This window comes from Ictidomys tridecemlineatus, chromosome 1 (genome assembly GCF_052094955.1).
Source record: "Ictidomys tridecemlineatus isolate mIctTri1 chromosome 1, mIctTri1.hap1, whole genome shotgun sequence".
Taxonomy (NCBI): Eukaryota; Metazoa; Chordata; class Mammalia; order Rodentia; family Sciuridae; genus Ictidomys; species Ictidomys tridecemlineatus.
This window is the reverse complement of record NC_135477.1, coordinates 137,286,889-137,312,629: the sequence shown is the minus strand read 5'-3', so window position 1 is coordinate 137,312,629 and position 25,741 is coordinate 137,286,889. Positions and strand designations below refer to the sequence as shown.

At 33.0% G+C, this 25,741-nt stretch overlaps 1 protein-coding gene across 2 annotated transcripts in view; it reads right to left on the bottom strand.

Annotated features, from left to right (window-relative positions):
• Positions 1 to 25,741, bottom strand: part of Cep120 (centrosomal protein 120) — a 74,803-nt gene that overhangs the window by 15,391 nt on the left and 33,671 nt on the right. For both annotated transcript variants that reach the window (XM_040272033.2, XM_013360997.4), the window contains 9 exons: positions 25,318 to 25,495; positions 22,177 to 22,326; positions 21,159 to 21,341; positions 16,892 to 16,988; positions 16,645 to 16,797; positions 15,857 to 15,946; positions 8,418 to 8,510; positions 7,308 to 7,469; positions 3,764 to 3,886 (listed from right to left, as the gene is read on the bottom strand). In XM_040272033.2, the coding sequence (XP_040127967.1) occupies positions 3,764 to 3,886; positions 7,308 to 7,469; positions 8,418 to 8,510; positions 15,857 to 15,946; positions 16,645 to 16,797; positions 16,892 to 16,988; positions 21,159 to 21,341; positions 22,177 to 22,326; positions 25,318 to 25,495 (1,229 nt within the window). The remainder of the gene's footprint in view (positions 1 to 3,763; positions 3,887 to 7,307; positions 7,470 to 8,417; positions 8,511 to 15,856; positions 15,947 to 16,644; positions 16,798 to 16,891; positions 16,989 to 21,158; positions 21,342 to 22,176; positions 22,327 to 25,317; positions 25,496 to 25,741) is intronic.

The following is a 25,741-nucleotide window of genomic DNA, read 5'->3' as shown; positions in this document are numbered from 1 at the left end:
GGTTGTCTTAAAACTACTAGATAAAGAACATCAAATAGTTTCTTTTATGAATTGCAGAGTTCTATAACATTCCTCTGTAATCTGATCATTCATGGCCATTTACTCTCCTTAGTCATCTCTCTAATTACATAACAAATTAAAGTGAATTTCTAAAAGAATAATACCCTTTCATTCTCTTTTATCTTTCCCATTTGTCTGAAGAGTGGGCATACAGTAGATAACAAATATTCTTGAATACACTACAAAAATTTTAGACTAATTAAAAATCTCTACATTCTTTCAGTATGTTTTCTCTTTTCAACCTCATAATATTCTATTGTTATATGCGTTCCATATTTTTAAAAATCCCAATTATTTTCAAACTATGTAAAGAATAATTTCTAGGTAAAAGAAAAATCAAACTATTATTTACTTCTTACATTATCAAAGTAATCAAGAATTGCATTTAGTAAAATTATTTCTTTTAAAAATTTTTTTTAGTTGTAGATGGACACAATCTTTATTTTTATTTATTTATTTTTATGTGGTGTTGAGGATCCAACTCAGGGCCTCATGCATGTGAGGCAAGTGCTCTACCACTGAGCCACAACCCCAGCCCCGTAAAATTATATCTTAATATTAATTAAGATACAATTAATTAATATTATTATTAAGATACAATTAATAAAATTGTATCTTAATATCTTAATGTTAATTTATTTTAGACTCTTTCACTGAAATTGGGAATATTTGTGTTATATTATAAAGAACAGGCAATCAAGAAAAGAAAAAAGCTATCAATCAGACACAACTAGAAAGTACACAATAACTCAGATAGTTTTTCTCTTAGGTCTTCTTTTTTTGTGTTTTAATCTCTGTTACTATTTAAGAAATGAGATTCTGCCCTCTTCTGGCTCCAAAAAGATTTACAAAAAAAAAAAAAAAATTCAGAAGCGTGGAAAAGTCTTGTTCTATAGGCATTATTAAGCATACTTGATGAATTAATTCATGAGGTGTAATGTAGAATTAGTTCAATTATGCATTTCTCTCTCAATAAGTTCATGGTACTGGTAACACTTTTAATATGTTTAATGATTTTTATCCTCCTAGTAACAGAGTGTAGTTAGAAAAAGAATTTTAGTTTTAAGAATGATTTAAAATTTATTTCTATGGGGGATATTATATGCAGTTCATATTCAGGAATGACTATCTGGTCTCTGAAATTCCTCAAGATAAAGTAGGTATCAAAAAATGTTTTCCATTTTACACATCTTGTAAGAACTGATGAGACAGTATCTAATAAGTACTTCAAATATTTCTGATGAATACTACAGGAAATACATCTTCATAAAGAAATTCTTTAATACTTGATTTTTTTTCGAAAGAGGATGGGAAATATTGAGCTGGACTCAAGTTCACTGGTAGAAAAATACAGACAGCCAAAAATAAAGGAAGTAGTTGTCCAAAATATGTAAGAAAAAAAAATCTACCAGCTTTGCAATTAAATGAATGTGGGAAAAAAAAGATACAAAGCAGCGTGGCCGCTGATAGGCTGCAGAAACTTTAAGTTCAGAAACACTAGTAGAAAATAGCAGGGAACGTGACTGACTTTAGTTTTGGATTTTCTGGGTTATCTTATAGAGTTATTCTTTTATGAGTATACAGTGGAGTTTTCCAGAGGCTATATATTGTATAATATAACAACAGATTGAATACAGAGCAGATATAACAATTCAGCCGTCTTCTATTATCCAGATAACTAAAAAGATCAGTAAAAGGGTAAAACAATGTCACTCTTCTCACAAGCTTTTGTTTTAGAAAATAATTATTTTAAATGAAAATGATCTATGCTGCTAAAACGGGGTTTTTTAGTTGAATAAATATTTTTAAACAATTCTAAATTTTAATTTTGAATACAGTAGTTACCAACAAATACAAATTGCTTTGGAACCATCAATATTTTTTAATTATTAGCTATCCATTGGTAGGTAAATTTTTTTTTTCTTAAGATGTATAATGGGTCCTCAGTGCAAAAAGTTTGAGAACTGCAGTTCTAAGGCATTCATGAAAAGATTTTGAGTAGGCAATTCAGAGAGAGGTCTTGTCCTCTTATACATATTTTCTACATGCTAGTTGAATCTTCTTTTTAAGTATAAAGATCAAGTTACTCTCCTACTTAAAACTTTTCAATGGTATCTCATTATTTAAATTTTAATGTTTGTAAGTAAAAAATAAACAATATTCTAGGTTCTGTGTTATTTTGCAACTCTAAACTCATTTGATTCTTTTACCAACCTTATTAACACAATTTTAAAAGTATGGAAAAAAGTACAGAGAAGTAAAAGAATTTGCCCAAGGTGACACAGTTACCAAGGTGGCAGAACCAAATTGATGCAAATCTCTACTGAATTAAAAACAAAACTTACACTTCTCATGCCTTTACAACAAGTATTTTAAATCTCACTCTGTACACTGACTGTCCCCACCCCCAGTTCCCCACACTTTAGGCTGGACTTCTTCTTCACTCAATCCAGGATAAGTCTCACCCCAATGTCTTTGCAGGTGCTCACTGGACACACTTCCCATACCTCTTTATTGGCTTCTCCTCTTCTCACAGATCAACATATATACCTTGTGAAAACTTAGGTTGTCTGTTGAACATTACACATTTTTAAATGCCTAGAGCCCAAGTGTGGGAAAACCCAAATACAAATTAATGGTAGAATTTGGCTTCTAACCATGGAAAACAAAATAGGATCAATCCCTTCAAACAGAGCTAGAATGCAGGTTCCATGAATACTCCTATCTAGGACACAGAATCTAGAGAATAGTGATATACAGAATATTCACAATGGCAACCACAAAACAGTTTTCAGCAAGCAGTATGACCTTGTAACATTGGTACACTTTATGCTTGAATATAGCCCTTGCTGCTCTGCCACTGACTTATTTATAAAATGGACATGTTTCTTTCTCCTTTTCTCTCCCTGCTCCTTCCTAATCTCTCCCCCTCACTAATCTCAGGGGAAACAGGATTACCTTTTTCCTCATCCTACGAAAAGTTATCTGTCCTTCAGCACACACACCACAGGAATGAAGTAATTTAGACTTTGGGGATGGTACCAGAATATCTCAGAAATGACTATCTCCCAAATTAACAAGTGAATTACAACTCTCAACAGAGAACACTTGGAATGTAACCTTTAAATCAACTCTTTATAAGCCCCCTGCTCCCCTAGTTGGGAGAATCAGTCTCTGGGACAAGAATCCTCTGTGCATCTCCTTTGCTACCAAAGCAATGAACCTTCTTTTTCCTTTTTCTCAAAACTAGTCCTCATTATTGGATTGTCTGTGGGGATAAGGACCAAGCTTTTGGTAACAACATTAGAATGAGAAGATTCAGGATTCCGTGACGAGAGAGCGATAGCAATTCCTAACAGGGGCATTCTAAGCAGACCATTTGAGACAGGAAAGATACTGACTGTGACTTGCTTCTTCTAGTTCCTGCCATATTGTGAGACTTGTTCTTCATTTACTTGACAGTTTGTGAATTTCTTTATTTCTAAAGTTAGTGCTGCTTGCAATCAAATATTCTAATTAGCATAAGCTATAACCGATATAAACCAACAAATTAAATTACTAACAATGTCATATGCCTTGAATTTACTGATGTGTTATTTCATATTAGAACAATACAGTGAAACATTACATTGTATACACACACACTATTCGCTAATTTTATAAACTGATTATTTGGATTAGTGTCAAATATTGACATGGATACCTTTTCCAAGGTGAGAAGATTTATTTCAGACTGTAGATGGATTTCTGGTTTGTTGCTTTGCTGATCCTTGAACTGTTGAAAGTCTTTCTCCAAAATCTTATACTTATTTTCAGCATCATTAAGCTGTATTTAAGAAAAAGTATTTATAGCCACTTAAAGACAATCATAAGCAAAGTTTAATATTATAGAATTCAATAATATTATAGAATTCAAGTGTCTTTTTCTCCTTATTCTAAAGCATATCCATAGTAGAAAATTGGAAAAATACAAAAAGTATAAGGAGGACAATGAACATCTTCAATAATTAAAAAAACTGTATATCAACAGATTAAAAACTTTTTATAAGTAAAAAATTAAGAATCAGAGGGCTAAATAACTGAAGCAATGCCAAAGAGCTAGTGAACTAATCAGTAGTGAAGGCAAAAATAGAATTCAGATCATTTCATTCCCCAGAATAAAACTATAACAAAAGCAGCCTATACTTGTAAATTAATAGAGAGGTGGGGGTTGCCTTAGCACTACAATTTCCCTATGAATAGTTTCAAAAATATGTTTAAAAATTGAGGGTGTAAAGATGTTCTTTTAAAATCTGAGTTTTTTTTAAAGCATCCCCCCCTTTTTTAAACTTTTATTTTTTTAATTTATTTTTATGTGGTGCTGAGGACAAAGCCAGTGCCTCACACATGATGCTAGGCTCTACCACTGAGCCACAACCCCATCTCAAATCTGAGGTTTTGTAATCAAATGTAAATAATGATCATTAAAGTCATTTTGGGGAACAAACTAAATGACTCCATCATTAGATATAACCTATTATTTCTTTCTTCAGATTTAAGACACAACAGACATTGAAATACTGAGAAAATCTGTAGCAAAAATGCAACTTAAATCATCACTGATAAAATGTTCTAATCAGGACATATCCAGTATCTTTAGGTAATGAGTTGTTCCATACATGAATAGTTTCCATGTAATTGAAGTTTAACTCTTTCAACATCAAAAGTTGAATAGAAACATTGTAAAGTATCTCCCTCATTTTTTTGTTTTAAACAAAAAACATAATAAACTTAATACTACATTTGGTAGTTTCTTCACCATTCAGCGGTATTATCATAAATAGCTGTTGTTACTATCAGGTTGTAAATCAACAAACTATTAAAGCATGTTGGGTTCTCTTCCTGTTGCCAAGTAGTCCACCAATTACAATGATTGTGTTTAACTGACTCTTCTACCTATTTAGAATTGCATATTTAATATGTTACTTAGAGTGATATCCTAAAAAGTTTTCCTTATACATAGGATGTGAAATGTATATAGTCCTGGACTTGACAATTTGAACATCCTAGAAATTTCCTGTTTACCCCCTCATTCTTAGAATATTGATTCGAGAACAGAGGTGTGCCCTTAGTAATTTTTCCACGATATCAGTTCTTTCTATGAAGGATCCTCTTACAAAAAAATGTAAACTATTTATACCTGTCTTGGACAGGGCACAGATGTACTTTCCAAGGACTTTCCTGATGATTCTAATGTATAGTAAGAGGTTTTGTTCTAGACAGTTAAACATTCCTGATAAGTAGAAGAGAAGCATTACTGGTGAATCCCATAACAGCTGCCCACTTTTACAACTTTTTCACCTTTTAAATTAGAACTACAAAGTAACAATCAAATTCATATTTACAACTACGTAAATAATGTGTCTATAACTGATTCTGAGCTGCTATGGAAACTATTCTTCATGCTAGAATGTACTGAAGACTTTAAAGGTATCCCTCATAATACTAATTTTTACTAAAAATTTCCAAGAAATATAAAACTTAATTTTCAATAGCTTAGTCTTTTTCTCTATAAATATTTATTGAGTTCCTGTCACTGGTGACAACTGTCCTGGATTCCAGGCTTACATCTATAAATCAAAACAGTTTTTATGGAGCAAATAATCTGACAGTGATTAAATCATCATACCTATGAACACATCAGATCTGATACATAATAAAAAAACAGGATCCATTAGAACATATAACAAAAACTTGACCTAGATTGGGGAGTGGGGGTCAGTGAAGATTTTTTGGGATAAGTGATACTTTAGATGAAATCTAGAGTTCACAGGGCCCAGAAAAAGCAGCACACATAAATATCTTACCAGGGAAGTAAGAATAGCATGCTTCAGACACTGACAGAAGATCAGTGTGGTGAGAAAGAACACAACAGAATTGAAAAATTAGTAGATGAGATTCAAGACAGGCTGGTACAAACTATGCAGATACTTGTGGGGCAACGTAATGATTCTGATCTTTATCCTATGAATAGTAAGGAAACATTGAAAAGTTTTAAAAAAGAAGGGTTTTATCATCCCCAAATTTCAAAACTATTCTGGCTGTCACATAAGATTAGATGAGGGGCTGGGGATGTGGCTCAAGCAGTAGCGCGCTCGCCTGGCATGCGTGCAGCCCAGGTTCGATCCTCAGCACCACATACAAACAAAGATGTTGTGTCTGCCAATAACTAAAAAATAAATATTAAAGTTCTCTCTCTCTCTCCCTCTCTGACTCTCTCTTTAAAAAAAAAAAAAAAGATTAGATGAGCCCATCTCTGAAATACAGAACTCTTATAGGAAGAAGGTCAGGTATAAATGGGAAGATCATTTAGGATTTAAAACATCCTTTAAGACATCCAAGTAGAGATGTCCAAAAGATAATGTAGTATATGAGACTCAAGGGTATAGGAAAGGTTTTGAATATAAATATGAACGTCCCAAATGTACCTACAGATTGTCTCTGAAGTCAGATTATTTAGTAGAAAGTAAGTCCTGAGCTTGAACAATGTTCAACATTTAATAACTAGATAAAGAAAGATCAGCCTGAGAAACAGCTTTAAGGGACACCAGAAAAGTAGAGGAAAATAGAGTGGTGGTACAGAAGTCAGGAAGAGAACATTTAAAAATAAGGACAGTAGTGTTGATCATGTTACTAAGTTTTAATAAGAAATGAGAAATGCCCACTAAATTTAGTGACTCAGCCACCAGTGGCTTCTCTGACAAATGGGGACAGAAAGCCAAGGGGGATGCGTTAAGAGGTGAGGAAATGGAGAGGACATAGACAATTTATGAAGTCTGATTCTCAACTAAACTCTGTCCAGTGCCACATTAACATCTATATTTACTAAGAGGAGATTTATCAGAAAATCATTTTATATTAGAAGTCACCCTAAAATACAGTAGTTCCTCACAAAGTTATAAAGTCAGGAAAAGTCTTCCAATATAGCCTTAGCTTTAACTTAGAAAAACAAGATCTAGGGCTGGGGATATGTAGCTTAGTGGTAAGAGCTTGCCTGGTGTGTGTGAGGTCCTGGGGTTCAACCCCTAGCACTTTCCAAAAAAAAGAAGAAGAAGAGGATGAGGAAGGAGGAGGAGGAGGAGGAGAAAAACAAGATCCAACTTAAAGTAAATCTGAATCACAGTGTAATAAATATGATAAATAGCTCAAACCACAGTAAATGGTATCATTAGTGAGTTAATAAACGCTAAGTGTAAGATGATGACAACCTGCTGCTGAAGTCGGTGCTTATCCTCTTCTAGCTGCTTGATCTTTAATCTTTCCAGCTCTACTTGGTGAATACAGTCTTCTTTGGCCCTACGGACACAGTCCTGAAGTTCTTGCATGTTCCGTTCACGTTCTGATTGTAGTTCCTTTTTCTCTCTTTGAAGCTAAAAACAAAAGCATCTCTAAGAGGCTGGCCTGTTGGAAGCTGCATTATACTGTTGGATAATCTATTATCCATATATTTAGTCAAATGTTCAGAATATTTATACATCATCTCTTTTAGTTATCAATTAATGTTTATACTGATTTTATAATTTTTGATCATCATTTAATACTAATAAGTAAATAAAAAATCCTTATACAATTTGTATAAATTCAGCTGAAAAGGCCCTAATCACTTACAATTCCCACTGGAATAAAGTCGTATTTTACTATATAAACAAATGTGCTCAAATTTAATTTCCTTTATTAACAACTTCAGACTCCCTGCCTAATCACTCAGAGGATATATTTAAAATTAAACAACGAAATCATCAGGAAATTACAGAAACTATACAATGGCAAGATTAGGGTAATTTGCTAACAAAATTTTAAGAAACATTATGGTTAGAGAAGGGACACACAAATTTAATGGGAGAAAATTCTAATCATTTTTAAAGGGTAAAACTTAGTTAAGATCTAAGAAAAGCTAATTTAGCATAATACTAACACAAGCTCTCATGCTTCCTTAGGATATAATCTTTAATGGACAATAAAGAGGAAAATTCCCTTCTCTCTGGAAAAAAATTAGAATTATATGCTCCCATTTTATGCTACATTTTCTTTTTCTAGGCAGTGTAACTATCCATTCCTTCTACATAATTTTAACCCAAAACCTTCAATATTGAAGAAATCAGCCAAAGTTGAGTAAAATAGTTAATTAGTTCAATTCACACTTTTGTATCAGTTCCTAACATTCTAACATATCAAACATTCTTTACTTAGGTGAAGTTTTCCCCACAATGTCTGAAGAACAATTTCCATGAAATTAAGTAAGTATAGAGCAAAAATAAGTAAATGGTATGAATTTCATAGACTATGAAATAAGAATATATGATGGATGAATGAAATACCTCTGTTTCTGCACTGGCAAGCTGTTGTTCTCGCTTTTCTAAGTCAATTAGGGTTTTTTGAAGTTTCCCTTCTAAAATACTATATTCAGCCACCTAAAATATAGTTAAAGAAAAGTTACCTGAACACTCTCTCCACATTCAAAGCACACACAAATTCAAAAATACACATCATTTCACTGAAATACAATCCAAAAATAGGAAATAGTCAAACTACAGGAACCAATCCAAAGCAGAAATTTCTTCTACCCTAAGAAGGGGAGACCATCTTGTTTATGTTTGCATATCTACAGTGGTATTCAGTTTCACAAAGAAGCCCACTCTTCTACTGGGCAAAACCAGACTACTAGTAAAATCTTGTGCTCAGTCAAAACCTAATTCCTTAAAATCTTCTAGTGTTCCTTTGAAGCCCTCTCAGTCACTTATACTCTCTTGTCTTAGAACTAATCCATTTGCTAGTGAGATCAGCTAGTGAGGTACACAAGTTAGTTATATTCATTCAAATCTGACTTTTTATTACACTCAAAGTAATAAAAAATAAAAAATTTAAAAAAATGGTCAAAGTTCCTGATTAGGCCCCTGGACTAGTACCAATTTCTTTAGAGATAAAGACTACCTTTAAGGAAAGTCTTGTTCAGGATAAGAGGCTTACCTGCTTGACCTATACAGGCTGCAGGATTCTCCTGGTTTTTCTTCAATTTAGGCTGATCAGTTTTTATGAGAATTTTCAAAACCAATTTTTCTCCTCTTTTACTAACTAGTCTCCAGGTCTAAGACCCCATCCCGATCTTCTCTTTCCAGGTGACAATAAATCCCTGATTTGACACTCCTTAGAAGCCTACCCTTTAATCCTATTTTTCTATCCTTGGAAAGAGAAAAGAAAATGTTTCATCACACATTTGAGCATGGGGACAGCCATCATACATCTCTTCCTAGTTTTTTTTTTTCTTTTCCAAGATAAATACAAGTTTCAACAATTATTCATAGGTTATAATTTCTACATTATCTACTATCTTGAATTTAATGTAGAGTTGAGGTTCTTTTTTTTTTTTTTTTTTTTTTTTGGTAGGCGGGTACCAGGGATTGAGCTCAGGGTCACTCAACCAATAAGTGACATCCCCAGCCCTATTTTATATTTTATTTACAGACAGGGTCTCACTGAGTTGCTTAGTGCTTAGCTTTGCTGAGGCTGGCTTTGAATTTGAGATCCTCCTGCCTCAGCCTCCTAAACTGCTAGGATTACAGGCATGCACTAGTGTGCCCAACTTCAAAGTTCTCTACTAAGTCCTAAATGTGATATCCAGATGTAACATCACTAGTTCAGAGACCAAAGACCATGTATTGCTAAAGACTAGGTTTACCCTTATGCATGGTGGCACACACCTGTAATCCCAGTGAATAGGTAGGCTGAGGTAAGAGTTCTGCAAGTTTGAGGCCAGCCTCAGCAAATTAGCAAAGCACTATCTATGCAACTTAGTGAAACCCTGTTTGTTTCAAAATAAAAAAATAAAAAGGGCTGGGGATGTAGCTCAGTAGTAAAGTGCCCCTGGGTTTGATCCCTTGTACAAGATTAAAAAAAAAAAAAAAAGATTAGGACAACCAAAGTCTGTTGACTTATCTAAAATTACCTTTGCTAATTAAAGATCTCAGTTACACTGTTAACTAATATCAAAAAGTTTCTAGTGCTTGTTTGTAAATCTGGCATAAGCACAAGCACACTCATTGTCCAAATGACTCTCTTAAACTAACTGCAGAATGTGACACCTTCATTTAATGATTTAGGCCTAATAAACCAAAGCATCAGGATTATTTCTATATTAACTATGTGAACTCTCCCTAAAAATATGTTAAGCATGTCTACCATTCTTCACCAAATCATTCATACAAATAACTAAATATTTGTTTTTCAGAGTTTTGTCTCAGGATGCCTTCTCTTGCACAATATAACCTCACGGATGATCTCATCTTCCTACTACCATCACATATACCAAGAACTTCCAAATTACATTACAAAATCAAACCTCCCTCCTGAATTTCAGGTTTATAGACCTAAATACCTGTTGAATATATCAATATTTTTCTTATATCTTAAACTCAAAAATGTATAAAAACCTGAAATCATAATCTTTTTAACTAATATTTATTGTATATCTAGCATATGTAGGGCAAAATAAAATTTGAGTGGAAATGATATTCTAAAAATGATATTCTCAGGGAAGGCAAACTATATGTAAGTGTGTGAATATTTAATATAAGTTTAATAATATGCTATTAAAAATAAATCAGAGTTGAGAGGACAGTTATAGAGGGATAAAAGAGAAACACTACTTTAGATAAGGTACAGAGAAGACCTCACTGAGATTATTCTAAGCAGACATCAAAATTATCTTTGAAGGAAGAGAATCCATAGATCCTGATGAAAAGGGTGGCTTAGCATGTTTGAAGAATTACAAGGAAGCCAGTAACAAGACTAACCGGAGGTGGAAAAGGAAGCTAGGGTACAGATCATATAAGGCCTTGGAGGTCCTGGTAAGAACTCTTTTAAGTTTTATTGTAAAGTGTGAATGTCAGTAGGATGAGTTTTGAACAGAGGAGTATATAATTCTGTCTTAAATTCTAAAAGCTGTACTCTTGGGCCAGGATAGATAAAATAAGGTATAGGGGCCAGGAATAAATGAGAGCTACCAATGTTAAAAAGTAACTAGTATACTTAGGAGCAAGGCCATGATGGCTTAAACTAGGGAAACAGTATTGGAGGTGATTGTAAATGGTTACTTTGCACAATACATTCTGAATGTGAAGCCAACAGGATTTGATAACAAACTATATGTTCAATAAAATAGTCAAAAGTTACTTGGTTTGTAGCCTGAACAGTTAACTAAAAGTTTTGTCATTTATTAAGATGGAGAATCAACAGGAGCAAATTTACAGAGGACATAAGATAAAAACTTTAATTTTAGACATATTAAATTTGAGATACATACTAGACAGCAAACTGGCAATATTGTGAAGGCAGTCATGTAATGAGTTGCACAGTCCAGGAAAGAAGCTGGAGATGGAAGCAGAGGGGAGGGGTTGGGTGTGTATAATGTATATGATTTGATGTATGCAATGCTGATAGAGTGGATCAGATCTCAAGACAGAAAAGAAGGGATTCAAGGACTGTTCTCCAGAGCAAAACAATATTTAGAAGTTGAATCTAACATGAAAATTGGGAAGGGGAGATAAGCCATCAGAATATAGGAGAGTACAATCAAGAAAGACAAGTAGAGGAAGCATATTAGAATGGAAGAGATGAAACTGGATGTTGTTTGGTAAGAGAAAAATTGTATGAACTGATTAGAGAATGAATTCACTGAAGAAGAAAGGATTGTAGAGCAGCACCAAAGACCCCTTAGTTAGGCTTGAGGATGTAAACAATTAACATCATCTCTTCTCCACCCATTCCTTCTTCTCCATAATCCTATAGCTGTTATCTTAGAGCTTTCATTTTCATTTATAAATAGTTCTCCCATTTTCCCAGAATTTAGTTTCACATTCCTTTGTTCCATCCACTATTCTTCCATCAGAATGACTATTTGAAATAAAAAATGTGATCATGTCATTTCTTTACATAAAAATTTTCATTAGAAAAGTTTCTCAAATCGCTACCTTTCTCAAGCAGGGTTCATCATCTGAACCACTGAATATGAAAAATGAAGTAATTATCTTCTCTTGTCTTCTAAAACAGTCTATCAGCCTAGATGCACAAGAGAAAGTTAATTCATTACCAACAACATATGCCTAAGGACATGAAGGTTTCATTCTCTCAGAGAACCCTGGCTGGAAAAGCCTATATAGGATCTAAACTCTTTGAAGTAGAAAATAAGATCATTCAGATCTTGACCCTTCAACCTGTCTTCCCCTCTCCCCACATCCAACTACACACTATTTTCTAAATGCAGACCCTATTTCAAACTTTTCTGCCTTTGTTCAAGGGAATGTCTCTATTTGGAATGCCCTTTGGATCTACTTGGTGATATCTACTAAATTTCACCAAAGTAAAAACATGATCTTAAACACTTAAGTCATATGCTCCCTTATGTATGAACGATGTCTTCCTCCTTTGTGAGTACATAAGTATCTTTAGTCACATGTAAGAGTTAAACACTATCTCAGCTGTTTCAAAAGGCAGAACAGGAACCAAGTGTGCATATAACTCCTTCAGGTAAACTTTCAAAACATTAATGAAGTAAAACATTGTCTCAAAAAAACCGTAATTGAAAAAAATAAAAATAAATTAATAGAAAGGGTTTAATCATTATGGACATAAACAAATGTTACAGTGAGAGTCTCACAGAATTTGGCTTCAAAAAATTTCATTACACTGAAGAAAAAATTGTTTCTCCCTATTGACTTGAAGTTTAAAGACCACATCATATGTTAACACATCCTAGTTCACAATATTTTTTCAATGTAGGGCACTTTAAGATAAAATATTCAATAAAGTACTTAGTCTTAAAATGCACTTAGGTTGAAAGAACATGGTAAATTCAAATCTACCTTTTCAGAATACAACAGTTACTAATAGGACATTATGTAAAATTATGGATGTGTAACCGATGTGATTCTGCAATCTGCATTTGGGGTAAAAATTGGGAGTTCATAACCCACTTCAATCTATGATATGTCAAGAGCTTTGTAATGTTGTGAACAACCAATTTAAAAAAAGAAAAAAAACAAATCTACCTTTTCAATGACTAATATCAATTAGTTCAATTATTTATTAAGCAAGCATCATGTTTTCTGACTAGAGTTACTAATGGGCCAGGAGATCAGTAATTCAAGTTGAAATGGACAAAATAGTTATATACAAGGAAACCAAATAAAAACTTCAACTAAAAAGATCATTTTGTCATTATTACCAAAATGACAATGAACTTGCCTTTTAAACTTCTTTTTTTATTGCAACAAAAAGTCCAATTATGGCTTTTGACAAATCGTAGCAATTTTATTAACTTTTCAAAATGGTTTATCATTTGATTTTTACAAACCTCAACACAAAAAAAATTTAATATAGAAAAAAATTATTCAAGAATCAACCTGCTTAAGCTTATGAAGACAAACAACAATAAGTGTTGGTGAGGATGTGGGGAAAAGGATGTGGTGCAGCCAATTTGGAAAGCAGTATGGAGATTCCTTGGAAAACTCGGAATGGAACCACCATTTGGCCCAGCTATTCTTCTTCTCGGACTATACCCATAGGACTTAAAAACAGCATACTACAGGGACACAGCCACATCAATGTTTATAGCAGCACAATTCATAATACTTAAAACTGTGGAGCCAACCTAGATGTCCTTCAGTGAATGAATGGATAAAAAAAAATGTGGCATATATACACAATGGAATTTTACTCAGCATTAAAAAAGAACAAAACCATGATATTTGCAGGTAAATAGATGGTGTTGGAGAAGATAATGCTAAGTGAAGTCAGCCAATCCAAAAAAAAAAAACCAAATGCCGAATGATTTCTCTGACATAAGGAGGTTGACACATAGTGGGGTAGAGAGGGAGAGCGTGGGAGGAATAGATGAATTCTAGAGAGGGAAGAGGGGTAGGAGGGTAAGGAAGAGGGCAGGGGATTAGCAAGGATGGTGGAATGTGATGGACATCAATATACAAAGTATATGTTATGAAGACTTGAATTGGGTGTCAACATACTATATATACAAACAGAGATACAAAAATTGCAGTATATATGTGTACTACGAATTGTAATGCAAAAAAAAAAAAGTAGAGGGAAGTGAAAGGAGGGGAAGGCAGAGGATATGGGGATAAGAAAGGTAGAGAATAAAACAGACATTATTACTTTATGTATATATGTGACTGTATAACCACAATGATCCTACAATATGTATACTCAGAAAAATGAGAAATTATATCCCATCTATGTATGATATATCAAAGTATATAAGTATATTCTACTGACATGTTTAACTAATTTAAACAAATAAAAAATTAATCAAAAAAAAGAAATTAAAAGAGACCAATAGGATGGAGGAAAAAGGATTGGAGTGAAGTAAGAAGAGAGGATAGTGGGGTACTGGAAAGTGAAATTGATCAAATTACATTTTTTATGTATGCAAAAATATGTCACAATGATACCCATCATTCTGTATAACAAATATGTACCAATAAAATTTGTGAAAATTCCAAAAAATAAAAAAATAAAAGAATTAACCTGCTTAGTTTTTAAAGGATAGTGAAAATTTCAAAACATTAAAATACTGTCTAGTTCCCTTTGATTTAATTAGTATAACCTGAGTTCTATACCTATTATTTAATATGAAACTCATATTTATATTAATTATAATTAATCATAATTATAATTATAATTAAATAATATGAAACTCATATTAAGTAATAAAAAACTAGTCTAGTATTTAAAATATATGTGAGGGATTTTAATTCTCATTTTTGTTATCTAAACATTACCTTAAAATGGAGTTTCTGAGGTAGTCTTCTCTTTTATAGCTTTTTTCAAATTTTGTTATTCAAATTTCTAATGACTAAGAATTAAGTTAGAAAAAGCTGAAATGATATTTTGAAAGTCAAAGGCCCAGAAGACTCTGTTTCCCCAAGAGTTCTCCACTATAAACCCAGATTGAACAATAGGCAGGACAGGACTATGATCCCTAAGAGACAGGGTGGCAAATTATAGTTTACTGTCTGGGGGCAGTTTCTGGACTGAAGCTCAAGAAAGGGCAACACTTGCCATCTTGCTGAGTAGAGGAAAGATAGAGACTGCAAAGGCAGAGGCAACTGGAATTTGTGAGAAGAGGAAGATGCAGAGAGAGTAAGCAAAGGAGACCTGCAGAGTCATCCCCTGAAACCTGAGGTCGTATACTGATTAACCACTTATGAGAGTATTTTTGAAATCTTAATGTTGAAATATTTTTAAAAAGTCTCACTGTTAGGGTTGTTTTATTAAATAACTTGAGAGTAAATGGACAAATACTGAACTTCTGCTGCTGGCATAAGATTGGACAGTCTGAAGATATCCTTTTTTAAGATGTGGTTTAGTTCATGATTTATTTCTAAAAATAGCTCAAAAGTTTTAGAGGCTTTTAATTAATTTTCAGGTTATAAAATAATTTTTACATACATTTTTAAATGTGGTATTTTCTTTTTCATAAAGAGGCATGCTTTTTCTCTATTCATTTTATACAATTTATATATATTTTTGAATTGGTAGTACCTATGTAAATTTCAAAATCCAAAAAGTACAAACATCTTACAGTGAAAAGCCTCCCTCCTGCCCTAACATATTCATTAATTTCTTCCATGTCAACACATACCAAGGATAATTAATTTATTCCATTCAAATATTTTCCTTAATGTAGATGCAAGATATTATCACTAATATTCTTCTCCCCTTCAATTGTTATTGAAATTATTACCTTTTTTTTCACTAGAGATTCTCTTTCTCGGTCCCTTTTTTTCCATTCCTCTGCAAGAGCCTGCATATGAGCCAGTTCTTTCTGCTTTAGCTACAAAAAGAAAAATCAAGTCACCTCAATAACCTCCAAATATTTAAATGAATCAATTGTTTTAAGTTAACTAATACTGATCAATAATTTATTCATTTATTTTTGCCACAGGCATTTTATATATTTTTTAAAAAAACAAGCCAGGCGCAGAGGTGCATGCCTGTAATTCCAATGGCTCAGGAGACTAAGGCAGGAGGATATGAGCTAAAATCCTGCCTCAACAAAAGCAAGGTGCTAATCAACTCAATGAGACCTACAAAATAGGACCAGGGATGTGGCTCAGTGGTCAAGTGCCCCTGAGTTCAATTACTGGGGATTTACTGACATGGATATTACTGCTTAAGGCATGTAATATCCATATCAGTAAAGTATAAAGTAATATAAGTTCTGTTTCCTAAGCCTTGTCTGGAGATTGAAGGTACCACATTCTGGGTATATTAAATAAGAATTTGAGATTAAAGGAATAACTGTAATTCTTAACTTTGCCCAACAATAACAGACAAAATTGAGATATATCCTTCTGAGTAGCCTCTGCCAAACTGTTCAACTATGTTTTTATTCTCAAACTTTCTGTAAAGAGTAGGACATTGTTGGCATTCAAATAAACTATGAAACATCAAGAGAAAATCCTGCCTTAGAAAGAGAAAAATATACTAGGCACACAAAAATACATTTTTAAGTAAAATTTACAAAGCAACCTGATTTTCAAAAATGTCTTCTTGCATCTCCTTCCACATTTCTAGCTCAAGTGCTGCTTTGTATTCTAAGGTTTCACGTGGCTCTGTCTGGATCTCTGAATTACAAGGTGCTGGAGGAAGAGAAGATGGCTTCTGTTGTACAGCAGATAAAACCTAAAGTATGAATGAAAAGCACATTTCAACAAACAAAAGTATAAATATTAGATCTCTTTCAAGGAGTAACATGACAACACTCAATTATATTTACCTGAGATGAATCAGAGACAAAAATTTCACGCATTTTTACTAGTCCATAATCTTCTAGAGTCACTGTGTAAGACAGATCTACTATTCTATTATTTGATCTACAAATGAAACAAGAAATATTTTTAACTTTGTGAACACTTTCGTATAACTTTTCTTTTTATTACCCCAGAGCTGCAGTGTTGAGGAATAAGTAACATTTCTTAAATCCGACTCTATTACTGCTGAAACTGCAGCAGCCTCTAGGAGCTTTAAGATCTTCTGTATTTGTGATTTTACTGGATCATCACAAACATCCTACTAAATGCCTACCTATATTACTACAAAATGACTTAAACAAATGCACACTGTTATTGAAAAATTGAATATAAAAGGCAAAATTTTAATAAATCTTACTGTCCACTGTAGATATATATACAAACATGTACACTAATGGTTTGTCCTTTTTTCCTATTTTCACGTCATAAACCTTAATTCAAAAATGTGTGACTTAAAAAAAATGTGTGATTTTTATTTTTATTTTAGTATCAAACCCAAGACATTGCACATTCTACAACTGAGCTACATACCCAGCTACAACTTTTGTATTCTAAGGTTTCATGTGGCTTTGTCTGGATCTCTGAAGGACAAGGTGCTAGAGGGTTTTTAAAGATGGGTTTGTGGGTTTTACTGCCTAAATGAATTTATGCAGTACAACATATTTAATAGTTCTCCTATCCTTTTTTTAAACTATTTTTTAGTTGATGGACCTTTATTTCTTTGTATGTGGTGCTGAGAATCGAACCCAGTGCGTCACACATGCTAGACAAGCGCGCTACCACTGAGCCACAACCCCAGCCCATCCTATTCTTGATTATATAATTTACTCTGAAATCTTCTGTCTACTTTTCCTGGGATATACACATTCATATAAATCTTTTTCTTTTTTTTCACTACTGGGTTTTGAACTCAGGGACATTCTATCAGTAAGTGACATCCCCAGCCCTTTTTATTTTTGAGACAAGTTTTGCTGTTACAGAGGCTGGCCTCAAGCTTGTGATCCTTCTGCTTCAGCCTCCCAAGTAGTTGAGATCACAGGCATGCACCACCACACAGGGCATGTACAAATCTTTTACAGGATATAATCATTATTTATTCTAGGTTAATTTCCAGAAGTATATATTATTTGGGCCATAATGAGTTCTCCTCTGTATTAAAGAGCTGTGGGTAATATTTATCATTAAATAATAAAAAATAAGGGAACACATTAAAGAGAAATAAATTGTTGCTTTTTGGTACTAGGAATTGAACCCAGGGGTACTTAATCACTGAGTCACATCACCAACCCTTTTTATTTTTTATTTTACTTTATTTTTTTGTGGTACTGGTGATTGTACCAAGGGCCTTGTACATTCGAGGTAAACACTCTACCAACTGAGCTATATCCCTAGTCCCTTAATTTTTATTTTGAGATAGGGTCTCACTAAGTTGCTTAGGGTTTCACTAATTTGCTAAGGCTGGCTTTGAATTTGCTGAGATCCTCCTACCTCAGCCTCCCAACTCACTAGGATTACAGGCATGCGCCACCACGCCAAGCTGAAAAATAAAACTAATAATCAAAACATATGGTTTTTCCCTAACTCAAATATACCAGTCCAAAGAAAACTTTAATGAATCTCATACAATTAGAATTCTTAGTTAGCCAACTTTTAAACTTTCTTCTCACAAATCTTAGAAAAAATGAATAAAGTAAAATGAACCAGTATTGTATCTGAGAGAAACTCCTGAGCATATCTGAAGTTCTCACTTGGGTAAATTTGCAAAAACTTCTCTGTCTACAAAGCAGGACAATAAAAGCAATATTCAAAACAGGCAGACAACATTACAATAGCTACTATTATTAAAAGAACACTAATTTTTAAAAGAGATTTTTCAGTAATAGGACTCAAAACAAATAGAATTGTTAACCAACTATTTGATTCTCCAAGACACCTGTTCCCACACCTTCCAAGTGAATAAGATTTTGCTAAATCTTTCAGTTTCTGGAAGTAGCTACAGATGGGGAGATATAAAAAAAGAAATTTCAAGATCTCAGATTTTTACACTCTTATTTCCTTTTTCTTTCTCATTATGCTTTAAAAACAAAGAAAAATAGTGTACAATGTTAAGCTGAATGTAATTTTTATTAATTAAAAAAATAATTCAACAAATATGTTGATTAAAATATGTGAAATAATCAAGCTTTTTATTTTGGCAATGAAGTTCATGGCAAAAAAAAATTACTTTGTGGTTCTGGGGATTGAACTCAGGCCTTCACACATGCTAGCTATAGAGCTAAATATCCTCAGGCTTATTTTAAAAACTGCCTCTGACAAGAGGAGGAAATAAAACGGATACAAATAGTAAAAGAAGTCATCAAATGACCAGCTTGCAGATAATAGGATCCTATACTTAAAAGGTCATAAAGAAATCCAGCAAAAGAGCAGGAGATCAAATGAAAACAGTAAGTAACAATATCTTTTCTATACACCAATAATGAACCTGCTGAAAAAAAAAATTTAGGAAAATAATTACATTCACAATATCCTCAAACAATAAACCCAAACAAATATTAAAAAAAAAAAAAACCAAAACCGAGGAATAAATCTAACCAAAAAGATAAAAGACAACAATGATGAAAATCAGAAAACACTGAGAAAAGAAATAGGAGAAGACACTAGAAGACAGAAAGATCTCCTATGTTAATGGAGAAGCAGAATTAACATTGTTTAAATGGCCATATTGCCAGACATGGTAGTACACACCTGTAGTCCCAGCAGTTGGGAAGAACCCCTGGGTTCTTTCCCCAGTACCAAAAAAAAAAAAAAAAAAAAAAAAAGGCCATATTACCAAAAAGGATCTTCAAAGCAATCCCCATCAAAATACCAACGATATTCTTTAGAAAACTAGAAAAAAAAGAATTTCTAAGATTCATATAAAAGAATTAAAGACCCAAAATAGCTAAAGCAATTCTGAACATAAAGAACAATGATGCTGACATCATAGTACTAGCCAGAATATATAAAGATCTTTAAAAAAAAAAAAAAAACCCAAATAACCCAAGCAATAAATTAGCAAATGGACTAGATATTTCTCAAAAAAATTCAAATGGCCAACAAATATAGGAAAAAAATGTTCAAGATCTTTAGCAATTAGGGAAATGCAAATCAAAACTACACTGAGATTTCATCTCACTACAGTAAGGATGGCAATCATCAACAATACAAGCAATAAATGCTGGCAAGCATATGGGAAAAAGGAACATTTATACATTGCTGGTAGGACTGTAAAATGTACAACTATGGAAATCTGTAGGGAGCTTCCCTAAAAGACTAGAAACGGAACTGCTATATGAACCAATTACACTTCTTATTGGCATTTTCCAAAGCAAAGTCAGCATACTACAGCAATGCATGCATACCTATGCTAATAGCAGCACAATTTACAATAGCCAAGTTATAGAACCAGCCTAGGTGTCCATCAACAGATGAATGGATAAAGAAAATATGGGACATGTATACAACAGAGTTTTATTTAGCCATAAAGAAGAAAAAATTATGTCATTTGCTGAAAAATGGATGGTACTTAAGAGCATCATGTTGAACGAAATAAGCCAGACTCCAAAAAAGTAAAGGGTCATATGTCATATGTTCTCTCTCACATATATAAGCTAGAGAAAAGAAAAAAAGTAAAAATAAAAAAAAAGAAAAAAGAAAAAGAAGAAGAAACCTCATAAACATATAAAGGATACTAGCAGAGTTGACAAAAGGGATCCAGAGGAAGGCAGAGAAAAGTAAGGTATGGGGAATGAAATTTATCAAGTTACATTTTGTGCATGTAAGAATGTAAGAATGAATCCCACTCATTTATAATCATAAAAAACTAATAAAAATGAATAAATCTGAAAAAATCACCTCTAAGTGCTAACATACATAATATCCTCAAAATACTGTACACATACATTATAAACTCAACCTTAAATAACAAAATAAGATTCTGAATTTAAAACTTTAAAGAGTGCAAAAATGTAGCAGTCTCAATAAGAATTAGACTACTAGAGTAGTGAAGAATTTTTAATTTTATGAAGGAAAATGAGCAGTAGAAAGCTAAGCAATCAAGTAAATACATACCCCACAAGTCAAAGAAAAAAGATGAGCAAAAAGAGGTTATAAAAGGATAAAGTTGTGGCCCGTTAACCGTAAACATCACATGAATAAAAGAAAAGTGAAAATCAATTGTGTAAGATGCATTACCCTTGTGCTGCTATAATAGGCACACTTTCACTGTAAGTTTGACGCCAACACTGTTCACCATTAGAACCTAAAAAACGAGTTTTTTCTGAAGACAAGATGTTAGAAAGTTGGATTCTTGCGATTCCCAGGAGTAAATCTTTACTCATTTTATCCTTGTGCCATAATTCAACCAGCAATGGAATCCTAAAGAAGAGAGAAACATGAGTTCATACCTATCAATTCTAAAGTCTTTTCTGAAATAAAATTATAAGTGCCCTTAATGTAATCAAAGATGTTTTGTTCCCTGAAAAGTCATCTAACACAATTGTTAAATTAAAGGCTACATTCCACAAGTAACAAATATGAAGTACAATTATGTTTTCTATTAGGCAATAAAGAAAAGTCTTTCACACACTATCCCAAAATGGTTAGATATTGTATCTATCCTTCATTCTTCCTGTAAAAAAAATGTATAAATTTGGATTGTGAAACTCAGAAAATAAAGATTTCATAGATCTCATTTTTTCACAAATTTCAGATAACTTGATTATAAACCTCCAAAAAAGCAAATAAAACACTATAGTTATTCAGTGACTCAATAATCTAAGTAAATAACTAAGAGTACTTAGTTATTTATCAGAGTTATTTATCAAACTAAGTATTCTTAGTTATCAAAGTTCTTAGTTATTTAACAAAGTTCAAATATCTAAACTCAAGCAAATAAGATATGAAAATCTGAAAACGAGGCCTTAGGAAACTGAGTGAGACTACCTCAAAATAAAAATAAAAAAGGACTGGGGATGTAGCTCAATGGTAAAGCACCCTAGGGGTTCAGCCCTCAGTATCCAATAAATAAATAGACCAACCAACAATATAAAAGTGATGTAGAAGCACAAATGTCACAAAAATTAACTGTGTGTCTCTTGATTCTCAAATGCATAAACTTCTATGGATTTAAATCTATATAAATTCCTTTCTTTGAAAAGATACAAATTTTCTAGAGTTGACTTTTAATAAGAAAATGCAGTGTATACACTACCTTAAGAAGGTATCTTGCAGCTGATAAGGCATAGTTGCAAAATCAAATGCACAATAAGACTGGGGAAGAAAAACTTCCATGTTTTTCCGAACTTCTACAGGAGGATTAGTCATAATAGGAGCTGCACTTCCAAAGAAAGGGTATGAATACCTAGAATTATAAAATATAAAGTTTTACTGTATAATCTACAGATAACACTTATAGTTTGATTGAAAAATATAATATGAATACTTAGAGAAAGCAGAATTTTTTAAATTAAAAGATAGTAGGAATATGGAGTTCCCATTTGCCTTAAGTTCCTTGTGGGCATGCATGCTTTTTCATCTCTGCATTTCCAGGAACAAACAAGCAGCTTGTCATTTAATAAACACTCAGGAAATGCTTGCAAATTTTAATTTCTAAACCTACTTTTCTTCATATAATAATGTCCTGGTGTTTTGGGGGCTAAAAAGCCCTTAGTCAACTGCAAAAGGGATACATTAATAGTAATTTATCTTTGAACAGAGAATCAGGATAAAACAACTCAACTATGGATAAATCAACAAGTGACGTAACACTATTCTTCCTCTTGTCACAAAACCATACTATGGTAAGCCAAGGGTGGTAATGCAAGCCTTTCATCCTAGCTACTCAAGAAGCTGAGACTGGAGGATCTCAAATTTGAGGCCAGCCTCGGTGACTTAGCAAGACCCTGTCACAAAACAAAGGACTGGGGTGTATCTCAGAGACAGAACACTCCTGGGTTCATTTCCTAGTAGTCTAAGAATGGCTGAATACCAAATAAATAAAACCACACTAGGTTAAAAGTAAGAATGCCTGAACATACTCTGCATTTAAAGCTAAATATGATATTTTAATTTTATCCTGTATGTTGTTACTCATACATGAAAGTAAAATTTAAACCTTACTAGAAAAAAAATTACTTTTCATACAAAAAGATCCTGTGCATTCACACAATTCTTATATAATTATATTCTCTGAAGTCAATTCACCTCAGAGAGTTCATATCCTAGATTTTCAACTACTACACCACACTATAGGTATAGGATCTAGTAATTAAAGAATAAAAAAAAAATCTATATTGAAGAAAGTCCTGCAGGTTAAACGTTTTGAAAAAACAATCTTACTTCATAAATTCTATTACACAGTTGCAAACCACAATTTCACAGTAATGCAGAGCATGACAAAACATGTATCAAAAAATTAAATGATAATTTACAAAGTGCCTTAAAATGAATCAAAGACTGAACAAGCATCTAGTGAATTTACGTAGAGTATAAAAATGGGTTGTAGCTATTTACTTCCTGCTTAGAATATTATTACCAAGTGAATGACTACTCTCCCTTATATTTTGACTTATCTGTGAATCTGTCTTCTGACTAAATTGCTCTGTTTATGTGGCTCTTTTCATGTACCTATAATACCAGGTGCACTGTTGGCATATTATAGGCACTTCATAATTAAACAAATGGTCCTGATCACAAGAATAAAAGCAAAAATTAACATTAGTGCTTTCACAGTGGATTTGTACAATGCTCCAACTATTATTCATGCCAAATTATTTAATTTTGTGCCTGTTTCTATGCTCCTGGTCATATTCCTATACAGGCATACAAAGAACAGATGAGTTCTCAGTGATAGGACTGAATAGAAAAAAAGAAACTAGAAAACAAGTAATGACATGCACACCCATAATTCCAACAACTCAGGGGGTTGAAGCAAGATCATAAGTTCAAGGCAAGCCTGGGCAATTTAGCAAGGTCCTGTTGCAACTTAGCAACACCCTGACTCAAAATAGAAAATAAAAAACACTGGAAGTATAGCTTAGTGGTAAAACATCCCTGGGTTCAATCCCAGCATCAACAAATAAATAAATAAATAATTCTATTTCTAAAATAGAGAAAACAAACTCTTTGACAAAAGCTACCTTGAGAAAATTCTTCTCAGTCTTCAATTCCAAATAAAAACATCTTAGTAACAATGGTCAGCATTTAACATGTAAACTGCAGAATTTATGCTGAGATGGAAAAAAAGCTTTCATTCTATTCTATGAATTCTTTTCACAATCCAAGCTATGTCCCTTTGATTCCAACTATTATTCATGCCAAATTATGGAGGATTTGAAAACAAATTGAGAAGGAATCAAACAATTGAAAAATCTGATACAAGTATGGGTTGCTTTATGCTCTTAAAAAGCACACACTGGGGCTGGGGCTGGGGCTGAGCGGTACAGCACTCACCTAGTACATGCGAGGCGCTGGTTTTGATTCTTAGCACCACGTAAGAATAAATAAATAAAATAAAGATTTTTTAAATTGTGGTTTTTTTAAAAAAGCATGTACGCCTCAAATAACAGCAGGAAGGAATATGTAGTTGCTGAGATTTGTAGGTATGGCAGTCCAAGATGACTGATAGATCTCACTTCACTTACAAAGACAATAATTATATTTCAAATGCTAATGCTTGCTTCAAAGAAATTTATAAGGAAACACTACTCTAAATAATTCTTGTATTACATTTAATTTATACCTCAGTCACAAAAACCTATGAAGATGTAACATTATTAGAAACAAAATATTGCAGGCTTGGATGTAGCTCAGTGGTAAAGAACACTTGCCTAGGATGTGAAGGACCTTGGGTTTGATCCCCAGTCGCATAAAACAAACAAACAAGAAAACTGTAAAGTCATTTATTTACCTAACTAATTACATATATTGTGAGTACATTTCACTTCCAGCTCACTAAGTGTGGTTTTTAGATTAGACCTATGAAAGACAGGTAGGAATAAAACTCTCACTATAACATGACTTTATAGAAAAATCAGATACTATACTACCATTATTTTTTTCCAGGAAACAAATAAAACCAAACCAAACGAAACTTTAAATTTCAAGAGCCATTCTATTTAAAATGACACCATCAATAAATTATCAATACCTACATATTACACCAGAACAGGTAAGACTGTTACCTCTCACACAACCAAAGTCACTCTGGTTTAAGTTTAAAGTCATTAGAATACAGCCTTATCCCCCCTTTCACTGATTTAACAAAAGTTATAATTTCTTTCATAACATTTTTCTCCCTACAACTCCCCAAACAGAGGAAATGCATTCCTCCTCAAACAAAATCAATTCACACCTTAATATACAGTTGATTGGGAAACCAGTTTCCAAGCCATGGACACTCCTTAAGTCTATTGAAAAGCAAAAATGATGTGATGTTGCTGGAACAGCAATCTTCTGTCCGGAAGCTGTTTCTGAAGCATTGGTTATAGCCACTGGCTGGGTCAGTGGAACAGGTACACAAGAACTAATGCCTAAAATGAACATAAAATTAAGGAAAAAAATGTTGTTCAGATCATTTAAAGCTATCATCTCATTTACCTTCAAGCAAAGAATCTGACTATTTTGTTTTATGTACATATGAATTGAGGTATAAGTATCTTAAAAGTGGCTTACCCAAAATTACCTAAGCTTTTATTTCCCATTCGAGGATTATACTAAGAAAGAGCTTACTCTAAACAAATGTTGCAGACCATTAAAACACACAGAACTGAAGCAGT